This window comes from Stenella coeruleoalba (assembly GCF_951394435.1).
Source record: "Stenella coeruleoalba genome assembly, chromosome: 18".
In the NCBI taxonomy this organism is placed as follows: domain Eukaryota; kingdom Metazoa; phylum Chordata; class Mammalia; order Artiodactyla; family Delphinidae; genus Stenella; species Stenella coeruleoalba.
The window spans coordinates 681,587-705,104 of NC_137164.1; the positions used below are offsets into that span (position 1 = coordinate 681,587).

Here is a 23,518-nt window from a genome sequence, read left to right on the forward strand (position 1 = left end):
AACTATTCTCAGAGGTCAATTAAGATTTTTTTTAAAAAAAACTTTGATTATTTTATAAAAAATCAGATATGTACTTTTTCTCTCCTAGGTTTGGGAATTATTTGCCATTTTTGTAAGCGAAACTCTTTACCTCAGTATCAAGCCACAATGCCTGATGGAAAACTGTATAACTTCTGCAATTCCAATTGTGTGGCTAAATTCCAGGTTTGTTATTTACTTTGCCTAATGCTTCCAATAAAATACACAAAGAAAATTAGCGGTGTAATATACTTCATCTTTATTCAATGTGCTGATTTTTACATATTTTGTTGAGGGTCAAATTGGAGGGTGGAGATTCTGGAGTCAGAGCAGAGGTAGCTTCACCAGCCCTCTACTTAGCACAGATACTCGAAATTGACTTCTTAATTGTTATTTATGATACAGACTTGGAAGGAAAGTAAATTTTAGCTATCAGCCTTTAAAACAAAAGGGTAAGTGGTCTAGCCAGCAAAATCGAGTTGATTCAGAGTAGCCGAGGAGGCGGCACCACAGGCAAGTCTGGAGACTGAAGGGCGAGATTTGAGCCCGGGGTAGCTGGAGGAGGGCCAGCGTCCCAGGTGGGGCTGCTCATCGCTGGGTTGCTGCTGGGTTGCTGGGCAAGCAGGCAGCTCTCCTCCTGCTGGTCTGAAGTTAGCTGCCCAGCTTCCTGGCCCCATGTTGAATGAGGTTTTTCTTGATTCATTTTCACATAGTGTCATTGAGCTCAGTGCCTGCCGTGCAGTTGTTTCTTAGCAGATGGTTTGAGTAGCATCTGACTTTTACGGGTTCTGTTTTATGTTAAGTGGATGGAGGATGTAGGTACACTTATCCTGGAGGTGACAAGCGTGCACATTTTCTTCATGTATTAGAAACTTGCTGTGGGACTGGAGATTGGACTTGTCCTGGTCGGCCTTCGTTTCATTCAAGATCAGCTTCGGGGAGACATTTTCCGTTTCGGTCAGTGTAAAGAAGAGCTCTCTGACATAGTTGTCAGAGCTGGAGTATGGATAGTCTCAGGACAGGACTGCTGTATGTGTTCAGATGTAAGCTGGTTGACCAGTGAGGTGGAGTAGTTGGGGATTCAGCATGAGTTAAGTGGTTTACCTGATATGTATGAAATTTCAGGGTAGATTGAGTTCATTCATCCAACAGTTGTACTGTGTTGCAGGCACTGTGCTCTAGTTAATTGATTTAAATTGAAAATGCGGTCTCTTAACTACCTTAAATTGAGGTAGTTTGAATTCAGCCAGGGGAATGTTGTTTTTGTTAATAGTTATACCTTGCCTGAGCTTAGGTAATTAACCACATTCAAGATTAAACTTTTCTTTTGGAAGTTGGGATGTGGCCACTGATACGTCCTGAGAGTGGTAAACATTGCTTTCGACTTGTTGGTTCTTCTCAAAATAGAAATTAAGGACTAAGGATTAATTATGGGAGAGGAGGACAGTGTCTTTGCTGTTTGTCAGATTTTTAACTTTCCTCCGTTTTGATGTTGGGTAAACTGAAATGTTAATTGAAAATGTTTTAACTACTTTTTTCATTTAATTGAAACTTGTATTGCCCATCATTTGATAAGAACATTTGTGTATGTACATTGTATATTTTAAAGAAACAATTTAGACTCTTACTTCGGAGGAATGCATCCAAGATAAGCCTGTAGGGCAGCCTCATCACTCTGTGGCTGCACGAAAGTGCAAAGTTGACAAATAGAAAAGCAGCATTTTTTCTTTATCTTAAAGCAAACCGTAGATCTTGAAGTTTTATGTCTTCCTTAGATGTTTTTCCATTTCATAGTAAGATAATAGGATAACATTTCATTTGTTTTGAAAGGATAATTAACTTTAACGGACTTCAGTTTTTTGGAAACACTAAGGGTATTGTTGCTGGGTTTTATTTTTTTAAATAATTCATTCACCTGGTAGTTACAGTCTTAAATATGCGTGTTTTCTTTCTTTTCACAAATTCTCATTGTGTTGTATGATGTTTATCGAAGTTTTAAAATGATAAAGGTTTTTTCTCCCTCCATTGCTGCCTTGAAAAATTTTGTACTATTTCATACATTCAACAGCCTATATGTAATATGGATTAGAGAGTGAGAATTGAATATCAGCATACTCACCACTCAGGTTAGAACAGATTCCCCGCACGCGCCCCCACCCCGCCCCCCGCCCCCCGCCGGGCACGCTGCCTGGCTCCCCGACCAGGGACCGAACCCAGGCCATCAGCAATGAAAGCGAGTCCTGATCACTGGACCACCAGGGAAGTCCCAGAACAAAACTCTTAAAGCCCACGTATGCTTATATCTTTTTCTACTCTGTAAATCGTTTTAACTCTTAAAAATGTAATAAAACTAAAATAAATTTCTGGCATCAATACCAGTCTGTAAAGCTTACCCCCCCAACTTTGTTTAAAAACAAGTATAAAAAGTATAAAAAGGCTATTTTCACGGATGGACTTGGAATGAAAATGATGGCAATAATGCAGCAAATCATTAGTAAAGTGGCTACTAGAGGCGGAACGAGGAGCTAGGTTCTTCTGTGTTTACTTACGAGTTCAGGACTTGGTGAACTGACCTCACTATTTGCTTGTATTTTCTTAAAGAAGAAATCATAATTGAACTTTATGATTTTTTTCCTTTTCCGTATTATTTTAAATAAATAGTAGTAATCATGTGGTAGAAAATGAACTTCAATTTCATAAAACGAACTTAGCATACTAGTATTTTTAAAGACAAAATTCAGAAATGTAGTTTTATACGTTGAGGAAATAAGTATTTAAGAAAGATAAGTACTATTTTCCTGGACGTCGTTGATATTTGATGGTCGTCACAAAAAAAACCTTCTAAAACCCACCTCAGACTCGGTGTGTTTTGTGCTTTGTTTTAGGCTCTCAGCATGCAGTCATCTCCCAACGGCCAGTTTGTAGCTCCAAGTGATATTCAGTTGAAGTGCAACTATTGCAAAAATTCCTTTTGTTCAAAGCCAGAAATCCTGGAATGGGAGGCAAGTCCTATTTTGTTAATGTATGTTGTCTAGTGCTAAAATGAAAGTCTGGTATAGTAACTATGACATTTCCATTTGAGAACCTATTTCTTAGTTTTTCCGATTTTGTGATGATTGGATTATTTGCTTTTTTTATGTGGGAGTAGCACCAAGAAAGGATCTGGTTTTTTTTAGGTCAAACAGAAAATTATTGAAGTCATATCCACAATATATTATGTTCATAGTAGTGCACAGAACGTCATTTTAGCCACATACCTGGGGTGTCTTTTGTTTGTGCAGTGTTGTTCCCATCTCCTTCCCCACCCCCCACCTTTATAAGTATTGTCTGTTAACTGTAGTATCTTACATTGCCTTATGTTTACCATGTTGTCATTTAAAGTTTTATAATTGTGTTTTAATAAAGGAATCCTAATATAAATTTTATTCTCCCTTTCTCATCACTCTTTCCTTCACCAGTTTATTAATTTACTTTGCCACGTCTTTTTGCCATAGCAGAAACTCTGAGCATTAATGTTTGGTTCAGTAAGCGGGCAGTAATGAATGGGTGGATGGATGGGGGTGGGAGGAGGACGGGGCAGGGTGGCCCTGGCTGGATGCTGCTGCTCGAGCAGTGTTCACCTTCGGCTGTTCTTTCTTTCCATGTTTTCAAGGGCATGGAGTGTGTAATAAATGGTGTGCAAGATGTAGTGCTAACAACAGCTGCCCTTGAGCCAAACTTAATAGTGGCTCTTGGCAAATCCCTCAGTATCTGAGTCTTAGGCAGAAGGTGATCCCCAGAACTGGACTACATGATTTCTAGAGTACTTCGGAAATCTGAAATTTTATTATTTAGTCCCTAGAAAATTTTTTAGTTTTGTAATTGTGTTTGGTGCTGTCTCAAGAGCATTTAAACCAGTCATTCTTTGAGACTGTTGTCAGCACCCAGTGATGAGTTTTAGAGACTGTTACCGTCTTTAAATCACAGCAGGAAGGATGTTGAAGGCCCTGAAAAAAACAGAAACAAAGTTAAATCATTTACCTACTTAATGTTATAATCCTTAGCGATACATTTCCTATAGGCCACAGACATCCAGTTTAACTAATTCACTGCTGCATTTAGACACAGCTCCACAAAATTCAATACCATTAACTACTCTAAAATTACTCAGTGAAAGAAGAAAAGTATAAGTATCACTAAGACAAGATGGCAGTCTGGTGTTGCTAACAGAACTGGAGAAATGGGAAAAGAAAAGCTACCGCCCTTTCCTGGTCGGCTGGATATTTGAGAAGTAGCTCTGGCTCTTGTGGATTTGGGGCCAGGAGAAATAACTAAATAATTACTAAACTTGCTCTATTCAAGGGAACCAACTCAGTCTCACACTTGGCCGCACACTGTGTGATGACCCCCAGTGGAATACTTTACCCATAGTAGGTCTGTCACTATTAAGCTGTGGTAGGAATGCGATCGAGTCTGCTTGACTGTACTCAACAAAGAATATTTCTTTTTTTTTTTTAAGAATATTTCTTTTTGAGTGAAAATGGTATGATTGTTATAGTTCTTATCTTTTTGTAGCTTATCCATGTTGTATCTTCCATTGTTTTCTTCCCATTTCTCCAGTTCTGTTAGCAACACCAGACTGCCATCTTGTCTTAGTGATACTTATACTTTTCTTCTTTCACTGAGTAATTTTAAGGTAGTTAATGGTATTGAATTTTGTGGAGCTGTGTCTAAATGCAGCAGTGAATTAGTTAAACTGGGTGTCTGTGGCCTATAGGAAATGTGTCACTAGGGATTATAACATTAAGTAGGTAAATGATTTAACTTTGTTTCTGTAAAAGTGGCTTGTGTATTTCTCACCCTTGTTCTTGAGGTGGATGTCATATACTTACCAAGGTTCCCATTGTGCATGTAGAACAAAGTGCATCAGTTCTGCAGCAAAACTTGTTCAGATGACTATAAGAAGCTGCACTGCATAGTTACGTATTGTGAATACTGCCAAGAGGAGAAGACTCTTCATGAAACAGTGAATTTCTCTGGAGTTAAGAGACCTTTCTGTAGTGAAGGCAAGTGCATATACAGTGTTGTTCATAACTTTCTTTAATATTTAATGTTAATTTTTTGCCAAAATATGTAACTACATATGTTCAGAGTAGTGGTACAGTTTTAGTATAGCTGAAAAAAAAATTGAGTTAGCTTTTCTACTGTTACTTTATATATATTTATAGACCTCTGGGCCCCAGGGTGTTTTATCTCTAAGAATTTGGTAACATGTTTTTCCATTACAAGGAAGTTTTGAGAATAAACTAAAAGCATTATCATACCACGTTATTTCTAAACAGACAGATTGTGATCTGAAAGTTGATTTTCCAAGTGGATTAGAATTATTTTCCATTGGCTTCATTCCCTGCCTGTTTACTGCCTAGTCTACAAAGGTATTCAGTATACCAGAAGGAACATCACACGAGGCATTACTACAGGCAGAAAAGACTTTTAGGTTTTCAATTTGGGATGTCAGGGAGACACTGGCTTTTGTAATAGTACATTCAGGAATTCTCTTTCCTCTCATTTATACTTTTTGCTGCTTTGGTGCCAGGCGGCAGATTAGAAAAATGAAGTTTGTTTCTCATTCTGGTTCTCCAGAGATAGGAGCCAGGATTGTATCTAAGGGTTTTGGGCTTTTTCTATTTTTACTTTTCCCCAAATGTCCTATTCTGCTCTGCGGCTCTCACTGTCTGTTCTTTCTTTGGCCCCAGGCACTGGACTCCCAGCTTTCCTACCTGCTGTCCTCTTCAATTATTTTCCAGGTTTTTTTTTTTTCCCCTTCTTCCTGGATCCACTTTTTCTATCGATTTCTACCGCTAGCTAGAGGCAAGAAAAAGGTTGGAAAATCCTAAAAGCAGTAGGGAATGGCAGCGATACCAAACGATTATTAGTCCATTCAACAAGTGCCTCCGTTTCTACATTAAGCATTTCACACTTGAGGTCATGTCTGCAAGAGGGTACTGCTGTATCACAGCAGGCATTCCTATTCATGTAGGCTCAGTCCCCCAGATGAAAAGTAACCACGTTTACTGTTAAGAGTGCAGCTATAATGAAAAGTGACATAATGTTGCATTAAAGACATTGATTCTGGATTTAATTTAGCTCTTTTACCTGAACTTTCGTGCCGCGATTCACAAAGCAGAGTGCCTTAGTGCTGAGGGCTAGCGCACACAGCATTTGGATTATGTGGGTCTTACTAAAGTGAAAGACAAGTTGCAACAAAAAGATAGTTGACATTAAAGAACATCATTTTCAGTTGGAAGGACTTTCTGGGCAATAAAAGGTTAAAAAGGACGTCTGTTTTTTTCCTGTTTAATAATATATTTTGTGCTTTCTCTAACTGCACCTAGTTCTCTGCTGGAACCTGTCAGAAATAACAAAACATGTAATACCTGGTACTACCATCAAAACCTAGTTAGAAAGATAAAGCTAATAAAGGTAAAATATTAAACATGTTTTAAGATATAGTTCAGAGTAACAGAAAAGAAGCCATAAGGACAGTTCATAAGTAATTGCCAAGTAAATTACATAGGAAACAGTTGCAGTCCCTATTAAAGGATGGGTAGTATTTTGGTAGATACAAAAGTGGAAGCAACACCAGAGTGGAAGGTCATTCTTAAGTGCACAGCATGAGTAGACGTATGAAGATTATTTAATACTTTATAGAGATGTCATAGGGAATAAATAAAATTTAAATGTAAGGACCGTTAAAATAATGCATTTATATAGTTGGTAAAGGAAGTGTTTTGATTAAAGAATAGAATAACAACATGCTGTTTTTGGACAAGTCATTAAACCAGTTTTACTTCCCTGAAGGTCCTTTAGGGTGACAGAGATGGGTAAGGCTAGAGAATTGAGCTAAAATGACTGCTTAGCTGAATGTATCTTTAAGTTTGCTCATTGCCTCTCAACAGTCTCCACTTTTCATTTCTCTAAAATGCCCATTTGTGGTGTGTTTATGATACTTAAGCAGGATTATATTGGATTATATTTACACAGAGCAGGTACAACAGTTTTGAAGTGTTACTAGACTTGAAAGTCTTAGAACATGAACTATTTGAACCCACACCATATCTAATATAATATTCCATGTTCTGTTTCAGTTTTCACAGGCTGGTGTTGATCACAGTAGATTTCACAGTTTTGATCAGGAGAGAAAGAGGACTGTCTATGTGAATTGATAAACACTTTCTAAAGCCAGTGCTCTGTTTGACCTGTAAACTCTTTCTTACCTCAGAAATGAGTTTTTGTTTTAATAATGAAGCCTTATATTTCTCAGGCTGCAAACTGTTGTACAAACAGGATTTTGCAAGGCGTTTAGGATTGAGGTGTGTGACTTGCAACTACTGCTCTCAGCTGTGTAAGAAGGGTGCGACGAAGGAGCTGGACGGCGTGGTGAGGGACTTCTGCAGCGAGGACTGCTGCCGGCGGTTCCAGGACTGGTACTACAAGGCAAGTACCGCCGGCCCCGTGGGCCCCCAAACTGGGATGTATCTGTATTTTCAGCAGTGTAGTTCAACAAAATGGATTATTTATCTAAAATTTATCTTACTGAATAGAAATGTTTTTGATGAGTACTTCATCAATTATGAACATTGGCAGGTAATTGTTTTAGATACTTAGGATGTGTTTTTGTTTATTTTTTTCCCCTAAGTCCATAGTTTATAACAGGGTTCAATCTTTTTTTTCTTTTACACATCAATTATTTATTTATTTATCTATTTGGCTGCATTGGGTCATTGTTGCTGTACGCGGGCTTTCTCTATTTGCAGCGAGCAGGGGCTACTCTTTGTCACGGTGCACAGGCTTCTCATTGCGGTGGCTTCTCTTGTTGCGGAGCATGGGCTCTAGGCGTGCGGGCTTCAGTAGTTGTGGCACGTGGGCTCAGTAGCTGTGGTGCACGGGCTTAGTTGCTCCATGGCATGTGGGATCTTCCCGGACCAGGGCTCAAACCCGTGTCTCCTGCATTGGCAGGCAGATTCCCAACTACCGCACCACCAGGGAAGTCCCCAAACATCTTTTTTTTTTTTTTTTTTTCCCCAAACATCTTTTTAAATAAAGAGAGGAGCAAGATACTTTCCAAGTTGTTATAGGCTAAGATTTTGCTGCACTTTTAAAGTTACTTCACTATTTTACTGTTATTTCTGACTACTTTAAGCCCTTGAATTAAGGTTCACATTTTAGAAACACACAGCACAAATACTAACACACTGGAGGCTGTGTCCCTTTCCGTCTGAAGCAGCACCTTGTTACAGACAGATGAGAAGTCACTCAGGAAATGTTACTTTGATGGCTCTAAGCGCTCAGTTTCAGTTTAGCACACAAATATACCTTTTCCTCCACTGTTGAGGAGGTTTTATTCTTAGAAACTGGTTTTGGATGCAGGTATTTAGTGGACACAGATGTGGAAACTCCGCTTTGTTCTTACTGTCACCCTTTTCACCATTTGCTTTGCTGTTTGAGACAGAGGTTGTTACCGTGTGATACTGAGGAACCCCTGTCATTAGGTTATCATACAGATTTCTGTCCAGTCGTATAACTGTGAACTCAAAACTTCAGTTCTTTCAAATAGTCTTTCTTGGAGGATATTGTTTTTTGTTCACAGCATGTGGGCTGTATTCCTCTGTTTGGCTTCTTTCTTTGATTCTTCCTGTTCTCTTTTATATTACTTATAATTAAAAGAGAGAAATCTTTTGGTTTCCTCTTTTTTCTTTTTTGGGAAGCAAAGAAGTGTTCTTTGGCAAAAGACCAAATTATTCTAATGTTGCCATTTGTTCCAGTTTCCTATTTAAAGGGTAATTGTAGCTAATGTTTTTATAAGTTCAATGATGAAATTTCAATGAGGCAGTGCATTTCAGAAAGTTCGTTAAATAACTAGTGACAATTATCTGTTTATGTTTAATGTCAGTATTCTATACATGTAACATTTTTATTATTCCTTGTCTTACTTTAAACCCCACAGATCTTTGTGTAATATATACAATAGCATTATTACAAGCTATACTAATCTGAGGAGTAAAGACACATGATAGGAATTTGTAAAGCAAGCAACAGTGATGATTTTTAATGTAATCAATAGGATTACAACCTTCAAAATGAGGAAATAGTTGCCCCTCCTAATTAATTGGGCCCTGTGTGGAGGCAGCCAGTGCTGAGTCAGAGAATCCCTGTGTTCTGTGCTTTCTGCTTGAGTAGCGTCTTTTCTGACATTTCTCATGAGTCCCCTTATCCACTGCTACCATTACATGGTCATCTTGAAAATGTGTTAAATTGAGTCCCAACCAAATTATGATTTTTTTCCTGACCTTCTTTCCCCTTCCACTTTTTAAATTTAAGAACTCAGAATTTTAGATTTTAGTTCATTAGAAAATGTGACCCATAATCTATAAAAAGTGCCTCATCAAGGAATGTTTACAACGAGAGCAGCCAGCCCAGCTGATGCCGCCACAGAGGAGCACACGCTGTATTTACCTAGAGTCTCGAGAGCTTTACATTTTTGTTTGTTTAAATTTAAGTATTTGATATTATATTTTTAAAATTAAAAATATTTACACCTATGTTTGTTTAATTTGACAAGACATTTTGAATAATCTGTGTTTTCAGGCCTATAAAATGGTTTGCTTTTGGATTTAAAATAGAGGTTAAATACTGTCTCTTCAAAATTAGAATACAAAAGCCATTGAAATCATGCAGCCAAAAAACGCTGAGAATAAAATTAATGTTTTTTTCTTCTCCCAGATAACTCTTTCGAAGGAAGTAGGTTTTACTTTTCCTCAAAGTTAATGTTTCCAGGCATAATGTGAAACCAGGTGGGAGGATAGTTCTTTTCATTTCTATAAGTTTAAATTTTTTGGAGAAAAAGGATTTAGTATTGTAATACAATAAAAGCTACATGTTTGACATACAGTGAAGATAATTCAGAAGTCCCACTGTTTCCCAAGAATACTTTCATAGTACTTCTTAATAGAACTAATAAGCTTTTCTTAAACTTTCTTCAAATTACAGTTTTTTAATACAGGCTTTTTTAAAAAAAATTATTTTTGGCTGCGTTGGGTCTTCATTGCTGCGCGCAGGCTTTCTCTAGGTGCGGCGAGCAGGGGCTACTCTTCGTTGCAGTGCGTGCGGGTTTCTCATTGCAGTGGCTTCTCTTGTTGTGGAGCATGGACTCTAGGCGCACAGGCTTCAGTAGTTGTGGCACGTGGGCTCAGTAGTTGTGGCACGTGGGCTCAGTAGTTGTGGCTCACGGACTCTAGAGCGCAGGCTCAGCAGTTGGGGTACATGGGCTTAGCTGCTCCGTGGCATGTGGGATCTTCCCGGACCAGGGCTCGAACCCGTGTCCCCTGCATTGGCAGGCAGACTCTTAACCACTGCACCACCAGAGAAGCCCTAATATAGGCTTCGATTTGCCTTAAAAACCAGTAGTGAAGGGTGACAGTGTTAAATTCTTCAGTGCAAATGCCCCAGCAGTTGAACAGCATGACTGGGCTGTAATCAAATTAATACTTACATTTTAATAAGCCTTATTCATAAAAGGATACCTGAATGGAAAATATTTTGGGGCTTCTATGTTTTTCTTTTTTGTCTATAAACTGCCAGAAATATTGATTTTAGAAAATCATTCATTGTTTTTGACATTAAGTTTCTAAAGGAAATACCTAATATTCTCGCTTTAAATGTACCTTTGGGTAACAGAAGAATTCTTATCACTCGAATGCTTTGCATAGTATCCAGTGCCCAATCTTTTATTGCTGCATTCTTTTTTTAAATAAATGACTATAAAATCCCGTGTTTCATTTTGTTCGTGGTTCCCCCTTGCAAAATTAGGTCTGATTGGGGAAGTGGGCAACAAGAGGGTGGAAGGTTACAAGGATGTGTATACATCAACCCAGACTGTCCAAGACAGGTAAGGGGCTGTGTCAGTGTAGGTCCAATGACCTTCCTCAGTTACTGCAGAGGAGGCTCCTGGATTAGCTGAGCAGTTGGATTAAGGTTTTTGAATTGAGTTTCGTTAGTACCTGCCTATTATTTAGATTGTTTGAATCAGTAACTTTTTCTTTTTTCCTCCTCAAAATAATACACAACCCTTGATTTTTCACAGTGACAGGAAAACCACAAAGTGTTTGTTAAACCAGAAACATGTGTTCTTACGCTGTAGGAATGTTAAGCTTTCCTAAGAGTCCCGTCTCGTGAGTAGGAGGTAGTGGTGTTGGTGTCGGTAACAAATGATGGGCATTAATGAGATTTTCCATTTAGCATGGTTCCAGACATTTTACCAGGAGTTTGTATGAGTGGCTGCAAAAGGAGAAAACAAGCCAAAAAACAAGAGGTTTACAACCTCTAAAATTTTGATTACGGTATTAAGCTTGAATTAGTATTGAGTTCTATTATTATCCTTTTTCCTGAAAAAATACATACATATTTTGTTGCCATTTGTAAATTAGCACTAATCTTGCTCCTTTTTTTTTTTTTTAATTGAAATCGTCTAAATTTGTTTTGAACTTCCTGGAAGAAAGGAGCTTAAAGTGTTGTTAGGACAGAATTCCAAATGTCTATACAAAATAATGAAGCGATTTTATTGTTCAGATTCTTTGGGTCGAATGTGCTTGGTTGTAGGCTCTAGGCCTATTAAATTATTGTGTAAGTGGAAATATTACCATATACAAAGAGTCAGCACAGTACTTTTTATACAAATACAAATTGTATACAAATTGATTTGGGTTTTAGATGTTACACTGAGAACTTTCTTGCAGCATTTTACATGTTAGGATTTTTATTTCTAGTTATTCATATTAACTCATTTGTTTTTCCATTGTCTTTGTAACTTGGTGCACTAAATAAAGCTTTGGTTTTGACTTGGACTGTCTGCTTTGAATCCTACCTCTGCACTTTGGTATTTGGCCCTAAGAAGTCACTTACTGTATTGGGACTTGAGCTTCCCCGCCCTGTTGTGAGGCTTGTGGAATGGAGAGGGCAGCCTGGCCTTTGTTTTCAGGTTCTCATCTTCACTTTTGCTGTGTTCTTGACTGTTTAGACTCAGTTTCTCCTGTGGTGCTTTGGCTTTTCTTCGAGTATAAAGTATAAAAAGGAAAAAATCCCGGAAACCTGGAGCACTTCAATGATTATTTTAAAGAACAGTCTTTGCTGCTGAGAGTTTTATATAGGGACTTCTTTTTACTATTGAGTAAACTAGGACCTGGTTGATAGTGAGTGCTAATGTTACTGAGATTACTATGTTATATTACCAGCAGTATAACATTTAAGCTCACAAGTTTTTGGACAAGAGATGCGATATTGGCATCACTTAATAGTCATAATTTATACTGCAAATCTTCTTCATTGGTTTAACATTTATTTGGCAGGAGAAATCCCTGACCTGGAGAAATAAAGAGCCTGTGTTCTAACCCTGGGTGGGTATGTCTGTTACATAAGACCTGTTTACCCACACAGCCCTTTGTTCATGTGCCAGCCAGGAATTTGTTGTAGTGTTGATTCATGGGACTCCTGTGGAGACATAAAGTGAGTGGTTTCGGGCTTCCCTGGTGGCGCAGTGGTTGAGAGTCTGCCTGCTGATGCATGGGACACGGGTTCGTGCCCCGGTCCGGGAGGATCCCATATGCCGCGGAGCGGCTGGGCCCATGAGCCATGGCCGCTGAGCCTGAGCGTCTGGAGCCTGTGCTCCACAACGGGAGAGGCCACAGCAGTGAGGGGCCCGCGTACTGCAAAAAAAATAATAATAATAAAAAAAAATAAAGTGAGTGGTTTCCAAACCCGCAGTATAAAAGTCTAGGTGATTAGAGCAGTGAGGGAAAGCTACAGCTGTGACTGTTACCAGCTATCAAGTACTTAATATTTACTGCTTTGTCAAAACTTCTAAGTTGGTGGCTAAACTAAAGGGCAATTTTAAAAATTGCAGTAATTTATTTCTACTGTAAGTAGATTAAAAACTTAATTATGGGGCTTCCCTGGTGGCGCAGTGGTTGAGAGTCCGCCTGCCGATGCAGGGGACACGGGTTCGTGCCCCAGTCTGGGAAGATCCCACATGCCGCGGAGCGGCTGGGACCGTGAGCCATGGCCGCTGAGCCTGCACGTACAGAGCCTGTGCTCCGCAACGGGAGAGGCCACAACAGTGAGAGGCCTGCATACCTCAAAAAAAAAAAAAACCAAAACTTAATTATGAAAGGTACTGTATTTGAAATTGATTGTTATACCTTTTGGCCTACTCGTTGATCAAGATGTTAAGAATTAGTGAAAATGGGCAAAATCTAGGTAAAATGGAATCTCTCAAAAATCTGTCCCTAGATTAATTGATTCACCATCATAAAGTATAACTTTTTATGTTTGAATTTTAGTTGGTTTTATTTTGCATATTAAGTTGTAGACTAGTTAGGGCTGATTGTTTTCCTAGGTGTAGTTCACATCTGTGATCTTAAAATATAATTGTTTTTTAATTAATTAAATACCGAGTGTTCTAAGACATGAACTTGAAGTTCTTGTCATTAAAACAGTATTGGGGCTTCCCTGGTGGCGCGGTGGTTAAGAATCCGCCTGCCAGGGCGCAGGGGACACGGGTTCGAGCCCTGGTCCGGGAAGATCCCACATGCCGCGGAGCAACTAAGCCCATGTGCCGCAACTGCTGGAGCCTGCGCTCTAGAGCCTGTGAGCCACAGCTGCTGAAGCCCACGCACCTAGAGCCCGTGCTCCGCAAGAAGAGAAGCCACCGCAACTAGAGAAAGCCCCTGTGCAACAACAAAGACCCAGTGCAGCGAAAAATAAATTAAAAAAATAACCAGTATTAATGCCCTTCAAATTTATTATATTAAACTACTGAAACAAAACATTTCAAATTAACATCCATGATTTTCTCAGCATAAGAGCTGGTTTCAAAATTATTCTGGTCTGTACAGTTGTATAAATGGGTCCATTATGAGCTCAGTTTAACCTGGGAAATCTGTTCATTAATCAGAGATTTTCAGTGTAGTATAATTGTGGTAGACTTCGACCAGCATATCATTATGGCTCTCAAAATTATTTTGTAATATTAAAATGCATTGTACCGTGACTTCCCTGGTGGTCCAATGGTTAAGACTTTGCCTTCCAATCCAGGGGGTATGGGTTCGATCCCTGGTCAGGGAACTGAGATCCCACATACCTTGGGCCAAAAAACCAAAACATAAAACAGAAGCAGTATTGTAACAAATTTAATAAATACTTTAAAAATGGTCCATATCAAAAAAAAATCTTAAAAAAACGTTGTACCAATTTGGTCTGCTACCACTGTTCAATTTTTTTGGTTATAGCCTATCTTTGTAATGCTGGTCTTTGACTTCTGGTAAGTATAGAAAGGGATTTTGACAATAAGGTAAATTGCTACTTTTTAAACTTCTGTGGATTTTACTGTATGTTTATGATACAATTTTATTTTTTCTTTATCTGACATTGTTTTATCACATTTGACAACAGTCATTGAAATGTCTAGAAATCTTGTAAAATACATGTCGGACTTTTTAAACGTTGTCGTGGGAGATGTCTGACACCTTCCTTTTCTCGTCAAGGCTGCAAGGTGTGACTGCTGTAAATCTCAAGGCACCCTGAGGGAGAGGGTGCAGTGGCGAGGGGAGATGAAACATTTCTGCGACCAGCACTGCTTGTTGCGTTTCTACTGTCAGCAGAACGAGCCCAACATGACAACCCAGAAAGGACCTGAAAACTTACATTATGGTATGTGATCGTTTAGGTTAGTAACTTGAAAAACCTGTAAAGCAGTTTTTAGTTTCAGAGATCTGGATTCAAGGTAATGATGATAAGCAGTTAATTTCAGAGATAGTTTAATAGCAACTTCCGTAGTTTCCCTGGGTGGAAGTGCCTTCAGTGATGTTTCTGTAGATGTACTGCTTTTTATTTTATTCTCTTAAAAATGTAATGCTAGTTGAAAAAAATAGAGTCTACTTGGGGGTAGAGAGCAGCTAAACAGAATTATAACAAAAATTGTAAAAAAGTTGATCTGCCTATCATGTGTCACTTGCAATTTTAAATGAAAACTATTTTTAGCAAATTGTATGTGCTGGGGGTAGGTAGGAGAAACAAAGAAAACCCTTTAGACTTAATTAATAATTGAGTTAAATCTAAGAACATAGTATTGCTCCCAAAGCAGTGTATACTTTCTGAGGGGACAAAATGGGGAGAGAGTTAATTCCACTACTTATCTCTGTATTTCAGCTCTCAGATCTCATATTCTTTATTTGAAAGAACTTAAAATATATTTTCTTCAGTAACTATTTTAAAAATCAGTAAAAATTAATGAGAGATATGGATTTAGAAAATCCTGAAGAAAGTGATATTTGTCTTATTTTAAATTTGTTTGTTTTTAGATCAGGGTTGTCAGACGTCCCGAACCAAAATGACAGTAAGTATTGCTTAATAGGTAAAGTGCTAAATACTGACTTTCATCATGTGGGGAGAAAAAGTAATTAGTCCATTTTAATCTGATTGTAATAATAAAAGATTTTTTTACTTTCCTCTGTTGAGACAGTTGAAGCATTCATATTGTGCTAAGTTACCCGATATAAAAACAGGTCCTTTTCTACCTGCTAAGGAATATAAAGGTGAATTAATTGTGGCCTTTACCCACATTGGGCGAGATAGACATATAAATATTTGCGTTGAAGCGCTCATCCCAGCTGCATCTTTAGGGCAGTAGCAATGGTGCATTTGAAATGGTTGAGTGTATGCGGTCCTGGCAGCTGTGACAAAACTTCTGAACAGCTGAGTAGAAGGTTGCCAGTAGACGATGAAAAGTCGGAGGAATAATAATGTCCAGAGGCGTGCATGTTTGGCCAAACTGTTCACTGGGGCCGAACTTGGAGGGACCTGAGGGGGATCCTGGGAAGCGGGAGGCAGGCCGGGCTAGGCGGATGCCCCTCAGACAGGTCTGGAGATCTGTCCTAGGGGCAAGGCCCTGGTAGTTGTAAACTTGAGGAGTTCTTCTTCCATATGCTTTCTCCTGGGTTTTTTTCTGTTTTCTTTTTTCTTTTTCTGTAGTGTTTTTCTTTCTCTTAGTGTAATACATCAGATTCTGCTTTTACATTAGCATTTCAAGGCTCTTGTGGGCTGAAAGTGGCCGTTTCTGTATAAAAGGAGCCTTGCACTGAACAGTGGGCCGGCCCTCTTGTGCCCGCCTGCAGGAGCCACCCTGATCCAGGGGCTTCTGTGGGAGCCATTTACCAGCATCATGGTGAGCCTCTGCTCGTGTGTTCCTGGGCAGAAGGAGTTAACCAGCTCTGGCTACAGATTGGAATTACCTGGGGAGTTTTCAAAACCTTTCGAATACCTAGGCTCCAACTCAGAACTTCTGTAGTTTTGAAAAGTTCTTTAGGTGATTTTAACATGTAACCACAGTTTAGGATCTCTGATGTAGATGAAAGATTGGTGTTTTTATATTATTCCATTCAGTGTTTGTTTTTGGCGGGATCTTAGTTCCCCCACGCAGGGATCAAATGGAATGGAAGTGCCGAGTCCTAACCACTGTACTACCAGGGAATTCCCAGTTTTTGGTTTTGATGTTAATAGTTAGAATCCTAGACAAGTTAAGAGTGCTTTTTTGTTTGCTTTCCTCCCCTATCTGTTCTGCCCTTGTGGTAATATATTTTTAAGTCAGATAATTCAGGAGCATTCAGCTGAATTGTCAGATTCTAACCAGGCACTTGATCCTTGCTGAGGAGTGTACAGATGATCACTCCCTGTTTGGCATCTGCATGCAGCCATAAGGCAACTCCCAACCTTGTTTCAAAGCTTTGACCAAGGCTTCAAGACACCCTTCCGCCCGCACAGAAGCAGGTACTCTTCTCCTGCAGCAGCACTGAGGCCACCTCATGGGACGGATGGAAGGATGGGCCTTTGCAGCTATCACCTCCTGTCACGTAGAGCCCCTCCCACCTTGTCCTTGGATGAGAGCTCAGCTGTAGAGTTTGGGGCAAGTCACTTTACGGTTCTTTGTGTGACTTTCCCCTTATCTGTAATGTGGGCATGGAGACAGAACCTCGTCGGGGTCGTCACCAAGAGCGCTAACCCATGGGGCAGGGTGTGTGGTGTTGGAGACATAGGGCCTGCATCGGGGAAGCCACTTGAACCCTGACTTTAGAACTCTTCTCTGTCACCTCCACTGGGCTGTACAGCTTCTGAGCCTCAGTTTCCTCATCTGTAAAATGGGAGTGAGAAAACACCTGCTACCCCTTGTGCTGAGAGGGTTAAAGAATTCATTTCATCAGGTGTGTGACTTTGGTGCTTTGCATAGTGTCCTAGTCCGTTTGAGCTACTATATATTGTATAACAGGATGCCATAAGTGAGGCAGCTTACAAACAACAGAAGGTATTTCTCGGAGTTCTGGAGGCTGGAAGTCTGAGATCATGGCTCCAGCAGACCTGGTGTCTATTGAGGGCCTGCTTCCTGGTTCCCAGACGGCCTTCTTGTCGCATGTCCTCACGTGGGGGAGGGGTTTTTTTGGGTCTCTTCTATGAGGGGCACTGATCCCATTCACAAGGGCTCTGCTCTCATGACCGAATCACCACCTAAGGGTCACACCTTCACAAGACATCCCCTTGGGGATTAGATCTGAGTGTGAATTTTAGGGGGACATAGACATTGTCTATAGCTTATAGTCCCTGGCCATATAGCAAATACTCAAGAGGTGTGGTGGCTTTCGTCATTATAATTTTCATTATTTGTGGTCCTTCTTCAGAATTTATTATCAGTAGGTATAGATCCTGCCTGTTGACCAAGAGAAAAGTAAGAAGCAGTATCAAGTGTCGGTTTTTACCAGGTGGCATAGTTTAGTCGACATGGTGCCCTGTCGGCAGAATGACGAGTAACCTAGGATGTCTGTGACTTTGACCCCTGGTTCATAAGGGGGTTCTAGAGTATTTCCCAGTCCAGACCCAACTTCCCCAGGTTTGGTGTGTAGTAGACACTCAATAGCTGGTGTTAACTGTTACTCCCGCTTTACAGTTGAGGAACTTGAGGCTCAGGAGACCCAGTGACTTGCCTGATGTTGCACGGCGGTGCCGTCAGACCAGCTTCCGTGGCACGGGGTTTGGAATCCTGGTGAGCGTAGAATGAGCTCACACGGGACCAGCCCCCTTGGCCATGAGCATGACTTGAAACTTATGAGAGATCCACTGTGCACCGTTTTTTATTAGTACCCTTTCACGTTTGTGAATTGGCCTGCTCTCTAAGATGTGTCTGTCACCCCTGAATCAGTGCCCAGTAGCTGTCGAGGTCACGTGCAGACCGTGAGTGTCCAGGGGTGTGGGCCCCGGGGGCTGCTTGGCCATCTCCTCTCAGCTTATGCTTTAAGCAAGTGTCCTCTTCACAGTCTGACGAGTGCCAGTTTTTCCTATTTTTGTGCTTTGTGTTGGTGATTTTGCTGCTGGGTTAAGCACCAGAAAGTGCTGTGTGTCTGACTGGGGGACCCATGTGAGTTCAGTTTCGTGGATGAACGAACGATATGGTTCATCTATAAAGAGGGATAAGAAATCCAGCGTCTGTAGGGCTGAGGTAAACTAGTGCGTGGGGAAGCTGTGGGAAAGATGGTATGTTGACTAAATTTGTGGATTCGTGAGCTTATGACTGCTTACAACACAGCACAGTGACCAGCAGTGTGGTGAGACTGTCAGCTCACAGCCTGTCACCAGGATCAGGGAAAGGGTGGCCTCTTTGTGCTGGTGCTGGCCCACTCACATGTGAAAAATGTGGGTCTTGCAGGCCCCGGTGGGTTCTGCAGGTCTGGGCTCTGCAGAGGGGGCTGCTGGGGGTTACGCAGGAAGATGCATAAGTGAGGCAGCTTACAAACAACAGAAGGTTGTTTCTGTTGGCTAGTTTTTGCAAGGTCATTGGTAAAACGAACCTACCGAATGCAAGTGGTCTCGAAGCCCTGACTTGAATCCTTCTGAGACTCTGTGTCCTTGCTCTTGGGCCAAGGCCAAGGGTGACCAAGTGCAGCCCTCTGGTGCGTAGAGCCCCAGACCACGAGCACTTAGAGGGGAACCTAGCCCGTGTGCCCGTATGTGGGGTGGGACAGAAAAAGCAGGGGTGGTGTCCGAAATATTCTGGGGTTGGTTTCGCAGCTGCATCATCCTACAAGTTGAACTCGGCCTCCAGAATGAAAACCTTGAGCCTTCGGGTTTTGATTATCGGATGTTATCCATTGCGGTGGAGGACTCAGAAACCACCCCCAGACGCTGAGTACCCCTCCCCCTCCCCCTTCCCCAGCCCCAGCAGGGCGCACTGGGCTTTCAGGGCCCAGTTGCAGCGAGGATGCCGGGGACGGGCCCCGCCGGGCGCAGCATCAGGAGGCCGCTTGGGAAATGAGTGGCGTTGGAAGATGTTTGATGAGACTGCGTGGAAAATGTCCGTCTTTGAAGGTGTTACAGAAAATAAAAAGAAGAGCGTTGAAAACATGGTGCGCATCGCACACAGATGAGTGGAGGTGGTTGTGGCAGAAAAGGTGGCCAAGCCCAGCGGGGAGACTGGACAAGGTGGCAGAGCAAAGCCGCAGAATGGCTGCTGGAAGACGGTCCGAGACCCCCAGAGTTGTCCGCTGACCCCGGCTGAGATACTATCCTGGGGTCCTGCCTCGGGGCCGGGATGGGCCCTGGCGAAGCGCCGGGAGACCATGCGGGCTTCGTTTCTGATGAGTCCTGGGTTCCCCTGCGCTGCGCAGCGCCGGGACGGCGGCGAGGCCGTCTCGCTTTCCCGGACACGGGCTCCACCTACTGCGCATGCGTGCGCGGGGAGGGGCGGGGCGCCGTACGCCGCGTGCGGCGTGCGTTTTCGGCGTGAGGTCCGTTTTCGGAGTGAGGTCCGTGTCCGCAGGAACTGTGCGCTTGGCACCCGAAGACCAGGAACTCTGAATTGTGTCCCTTTCCCCGTAGCGATCGGTGGTGTGCACAGCACCTTCATGTCGCCTCCTAGGCACAGAGCTGCAGCTTGCTTTACAGCGTGTGTGTGTGTTTCTGTGGTGTAAACGGTACTGTGGTGCACAGGCTGAAACATCTGTATCGAGAGGAGACGTTCCTAAAATTGCAGTGGTTGGGACAGAGGAAACAACTTAAAGTTTGATAACATTTTTGGTAATAATTTTCATCATTTTTCTTTTCAAATTTAGCACCACGTATAAGCAGTTTATGCAGTAGAGAGAGAGTATCAGAAAGCCATAATAAGAGTCTAATTATTTTCAAAATTCAGGTTAACAACCTTGCTTTTTTATTTAAGAGTGAGACTTGTCTTTTATGTTATATTAAAAAGTATGCTGTGGTATCCTTCGAAAAACAGATTTGTAGAATGAACGATTACTACTGCTTTTCCTATAGTTGGGATAGATTCATGTTGATCCTTCCAGATTAAGACTTTGGTAGACATAGTAGAAACAGCATAAATTGATTATATTCTTCCACTTTTGTGTGTTCCCCCCGCTGGACCTAGAAACCAGATATTAACAACAGCATAAAGTAATAAAAATTAGAGGCAGAAATAAAAATGTTTCTCTTTGTTTCTCGGTAGGGCTCAGCACCACCCCCTTCTCCAACCCCCAACAAGGAGATGAAGAACAAGGCAGTTCTGTGCAAACCTTTGACCATGACGAAGGCAACTTACTGCAAACCCCACATGCAGAGCAAGTCCTGTCAGACAGGTGACTCGCATCCTGACCCTCGCTGAGTGAAATCCATGCTTTTCTCAAATAATGGGCTGCAGAATAGATTTGTTGGGTCACTTTGTCACTTTCTGTTGATTTTGCTTATCTGGTTTTAGACATGCCTTCAGAATACAGCATGTCATTTAAGATCATTAATAAAGATCAGTCTCTAACAAAGGCCTGCAAGTTATGTCACCAGTGATAAAATGCTGTATCAAAAATTTCCTTGGGGGCCAAGACCCACTAAAGTTACAGTGCTCTTCTGAGAAAACCATCTCTTTGAGTGTGGTCTATAACCATAACTATTGTTTCCTTGTCAGAATGAGTTGAAATCATTCAGATATGTATTTTCATCAAATTTAAACGTTAGCTGTATTCTGATTGTTTGATTAAGTAAACCTTTTTGTGGGGGTGTGAGAGTGTCTGGGACCATATAATACTTTAAAAGATGTTTTTTTTCTATTTTAAAAAAAGTCTAGGGACTTCCCTGATGGTCCAGTGGTTAAGGCTCTGCTCTTCCACTGCAGGGAGTGCAGGTTCCATCCCTGGTCGGATCCCCACGTGCCACGTGGCCAAAAAAAAAAAAGTCTAAATTCTGTTTGTGCTCTCTATAACTTAGGACAGCTACTGCATTCAGTTTTGTTGTTTTTGGTTTTTTTGTTTGTTTGTTTTCGGCCACGCCACGTGGCATGTGGGATCTTAGTTCCCTGACCAGGGATGGAACCTGTGCCCCCTGCACTGGAAGCATGGAGTCTTAACCATCGGACTGCCAGGGAAGTCCCTGTTGTTTTTAACTTACCTAATTTTGTGAAAACTGGGAACTTCTTTTAAATGGGTACTGAGGCACTTAAATTTTTCTTTGTTACCAAATTACTTTGACTGAGCAGCTGTGTTTAAGTGGTGGTCATGGTTGACGTTGCTCCTTGAACACGTTCTGTGCCCCCAGATGGTGAGTGGAGGACAGAGTATGTCCCGGTGCCCATCCCGGTGCCCGTGTACGTGCCGGTGCCCATGCACATGTACAGCCAGAGCATCCCTGTGCCCACGACCGTTCCTGTGCCCGTAAGTCAGACTTTCAGCTCCCCTTCCTCCTGAGATCTCTCAGGTGCAGGCGGGGCAGCAGTGGGTTGGCGGTGACTGCTTCAGTGACACTGGTGGGACAGAGGGTGGAGGCTTGGCTTTTCATCAGCAGTTCACTTGGGTCTGGTTGAGGCTTTGCCAGGGGTTGCTGTGTGTGTGATCAGGTAAGTGCTCGTCCTTGAGAGTGAAGTTCAGCCAATGTCTGCACCTGCTTTACACATACTGTGTAAACATATTTGTGTTCATTTTAGAAAGAAAGATTTGTGAACCGTAAGGTTTACAACTGATACATGGAATGGAGGCTCATATAAATGTCATCCCCTGCAGTGCTGGGGACACTGTGTCAGGGCTGGCCTACTGTACTGTAGTCCCCTGGTGACAGAAATGCCTCAAAAATTACTTGTTACTTCAAAAAGTAGCTGCTTGTATTCGGGGCTTTCTTTGTGATACTTAACATACGTGTTCTTCCCAAAACTTCTGACCAGTGCAGCATTATGAAGTAGATCATGTGTCAGAGTGATTTTTAATTTGGAAAAATACCTTGTAATGTTAAGTGAGCCTGAGAGTAAGTCCTTTGGTTACTTAGGTGCCAGTCCCCGTGTTTCTGCCCGTCCCCTCGGACAGCAGTGAGAAGATCCCTGCGGCAGCCGAGGAGCTCAAAAGCACAGTTTCTTCAGATCCCCTGGGCACAGAGCTGCTGACAGTGACCGACATGGCTGAGGACGAGGGGAAGGCAGAGGGCACCGACATCCACAGTGAGTCCCCCGCTGCCGGGGGGGGGGACGACATCGGGGTTGGGGGGCTGCTGCTAGAGCGAGGCCGGCTGTCGCTGTGCTTCAGCCTGAGCGGGTGTGGGCACGCTGCAGCACAAGTGGATTTCGGGTTATGAGGCCCGCACTGTATCTAGCAGGTGCTCCCTGACGTCGAGCCCAGGAACTTGTACGGTCCCTGTTTTAATTGCTAACAGGATTTAACTTGTAAAATCGACTCTAAGTTATTCTTGTTTCAGTGGACGAGCTCAGACACAAAAAACTAAGTTGCAGTAGGCTTTTATAACTCAAACTCTTATTTTATGATGGTTATCCCCAATTTTGTTTTACTGATTTATGCTAAGAAAGTAAGTTGCATTATCTAAGCCAGCGTTGTCTTAACTTCTACTAGGGCAGTGCTTGCCAAGCGGTGTAGCAGGACATGTGTCTGGGAATGCTTCTCCTGCCTCAGCCCTCCGGGGCTGCCCTGAGCTTCCTGCTCCCCTCACCCAGAGCACAGGGCGTCGCGCAGGGACAGTGCTGGGCAAGCACTCGGTTAGGGAGTGGGAAATGGATTTAGTGGGTTGCAACCAGTGTTTTCTGGGTTTTTTGTTTTTTGTTTTTTGTTTTTAAAGAAAGAAAGAAACGGAAAAAATATGTCAGCATGAATCCCTCCTAGAAAGGGTATTGTTTTGTGAAACTTTTGTTTCCATTGTGTATGCATGTGTCTCTGTTTCCCACCACTACCCTGAACTCAATAAAATGTCTTTTTTCACTGGGTTGCAGTACAAATGTGTTTAAAGCAACCAATCAAAACGTTAGAAGCCGGTTGTGACTAAGCCTATATTGAATGATGTGAAAACCTAGGTCACAATTCAAAAAGAATGTTGAAAATTAGTTACACATGCTCGTAAGTTTATTTTTGACAAGAGATTGCTCTTAGAAACACTCTACAGAGTT

General features: G+C 41.8%; 1 protein-coding gene across 5 annotated transcripts in view; it reads left to right on the plus strand.

The window, feature by feature from the left end:
• The window catches only part of ZMYM2 (zinc finger MYM-type containing 2), a 94,108-nt gene that overhangs the window by 52,746 nt on the left and 17,844 nt on the right, over positions 1–23,518 (plus strand). For all 5 annotated transcript variants that reach the window (XM_079903346.1, XM_079903348.1, XM_079903349.1 and 2 more), the window contains 9 exons: positions 89–204; positions 2,904–3,020; positions 4,913–5,063; positions 7,322–7,494; positions 14,595–14,760; positions 15,411–15,445; positions 20,597–20,726; positions 21,676–21,791; positions 22,396–22,564. In XM_079903346.1, the coding sequence (XP_079759472.1) occupies positions 89–204; positions 2,904–3,020; positions 4,913–5,063; positions 7,322–7,494; positions 14,595–14,760; positions 15,411–15,445; positions 20,597–20,726; positions 21,676–21,791; positions 22,396–22,564 (1,173 nt within the window). The remainder of the gene's footprint in view (positions 1–88; positions 205–2,903; positions 3,021–4,912; positions 5,064–7,321; positions 7,495–14,594; positions 14,761–15,410; positions 15,446–20,596; positions 20,727–21,675; positions 21,792–22,395; positions 22,565–23,518) is intronic.